This window comes from Chaetura pelagica, unplaced genomic scaffold (genome assembly GCF_000747805.2).
Source record: "Chaetura pelagica isolate M959 unplaced genomic scaffold, ChaPel_1.0 scaffold493, whole genome shotgun sequence".
NCBI classification, from domain to species: domain Eukaryota; kingdom Metazoa; phylum Chordata; class Aves; order Apodiformes; family Apodidae; genus Chaetura; species Chaetura pelagica.
In genome coordinates, this window is record NW_009952696.1 from 549,990 (window position 1) to 551,416 (window position 1,427).

The 1,427-nt window shown below is 63.0% G+C and overlaps 1 protein-coding gene across 1 annotated transcript in view; it reads left to right on the forward strand.

The window, feature by feature from the left end:
* TGM2 (transglutaminase 2) overlaps positions 1-1,427 on the forward strand; it is a 55,431-nt gene that overhangs the window by 52,515 nt on the left and 1,489 nt on the right. Inside the window, exons 14-16 of the mRNA XM_009994012.1 lie at positions 593-753; positions 993-1,129; positions 1,396-1,424. Coding sequence (XP_009992314.1) covers positions 593-753; positions 993-1,129; positions 1,396-1,424 — 327 coding nt within the window. The remainder of the gene's footprint in view (positions 1-592; positions 754-992; positions 1,130-1,395; positions 1,425-1,427) is intronic.

Genomic DNA, 1,427 nt, shown 5'->3' on the forward strand with positions numbered 1-1,427 from the left:
TCTGGCCACGGCCCCGGGGGAGCGGGACGTGGCCTCGGCTCGTGCTGGCCCCCTCCCTGCACTGGGGTGATGGCTCTTCATGGACCATTTCCAGCAGCCACAGCTTCTCCAGGGCCCTTCCCCAAGTCAGCTGGTTGCTGTCAGCCTCCTTCCCCCCTTCAGCACTAGACAGCTCAGACCCTGGAGGGTTTTGGTATAAACACAACTTGGAGCTGAGCAGGGTGGCTGTGGGGAGCTGGGCTGCCTCCAGCCACCAACACCAGCTGCCAGCAAAGCCTCTCCGGGCTCCAGTGCAGGCACATCACTGGGTCCAGCCCTGGCACAGGGACCCTTCCCGTCTCCTTGTCCTGAAGACCACTTCTGGCACCTGGTGTCAGAGCCCAGCCAAGGTCCCTCCCCACAGGCTGAGTGCACCCCACGGTGCCCCTTCCCCACAAGGGTACCACTAGTGCTGCAGGGACATGGCCCCCCAGGACTGTCCAGTCCTTGCACGGCACCTGGTGAAGTTCCCAGGGAGCCCAGACCATGCCAGCAGCAGCGGGTGCTGGGCTGGGGAGGGTGTGAGCCCTTACCCCTCTGCTTCCCATTCCAGAGAAGCGTGTTCCTCTACTCATCCTGTATGAGAAGTACAGGGAGAGCCTGACCCAGGACAACATCATCAAGGTGGTGGCTCTCCTGACTGAGTACCAGACCGGTGACATCATTGTGGCCATCAGAGATGTCTACATCCAGAACCCAGAGATCAAGATCAGGGTAAGGGCCCCGTGCCCTGTGTCAGGTTGGGGGGTACATTTCCCATTGACAAGGTGTTTGTCCCAGTGCCCCAAGCCCTGGGGCAAACCCACTATGGTGGGGCTTGGGCAGCAAGTCCTGCCTTCCTGAGGACCTGCATCCCCTGGGGAGCTGCTTCAGCCCTGCCAGGCTCGGGGCAAAGGGAGCACAGCAGCCCCCAGGCATGGCAGTGCTGGGGGTCCAACCATTCCTCCTTGCAGATTTTGGGGGAGCCGATGCAGAATCGGAAGCTGGTGGCAGAGATCAGCCTGGTGAACCCCCTCACAGCCCCCCTGAACAACTGCGTGTTCGTGGTGGAGGGCACGGGCCTCACTGATGGGCAGCAGTCCAAGGAGCTGTAAGACCTTTTCCTCCCTTCACCCAGGGCCAGTGGGAATGGGGTGGGAGCAGATTTTTGTGCCTGGGATCCCCCAGGGACGGCAGCCCCGAGTTCCAGCTCTGCTATGGGCACAGTGGGAGCTGCAGCTGTGCTGGTCCCCATGGGGAGTCAAGCATTTCTGCCCCAGCTGGGGAGGGGGCTCGGCCACACCCCTGGGGTCCCTGCACCATCCTGCAGACACGGGGAGGGGGACAGGTCACCCCACTGACCCTCTGCCCCCCCAGCGAGGAGCCGGTGGAGCCGCAGGCAGAGGGCA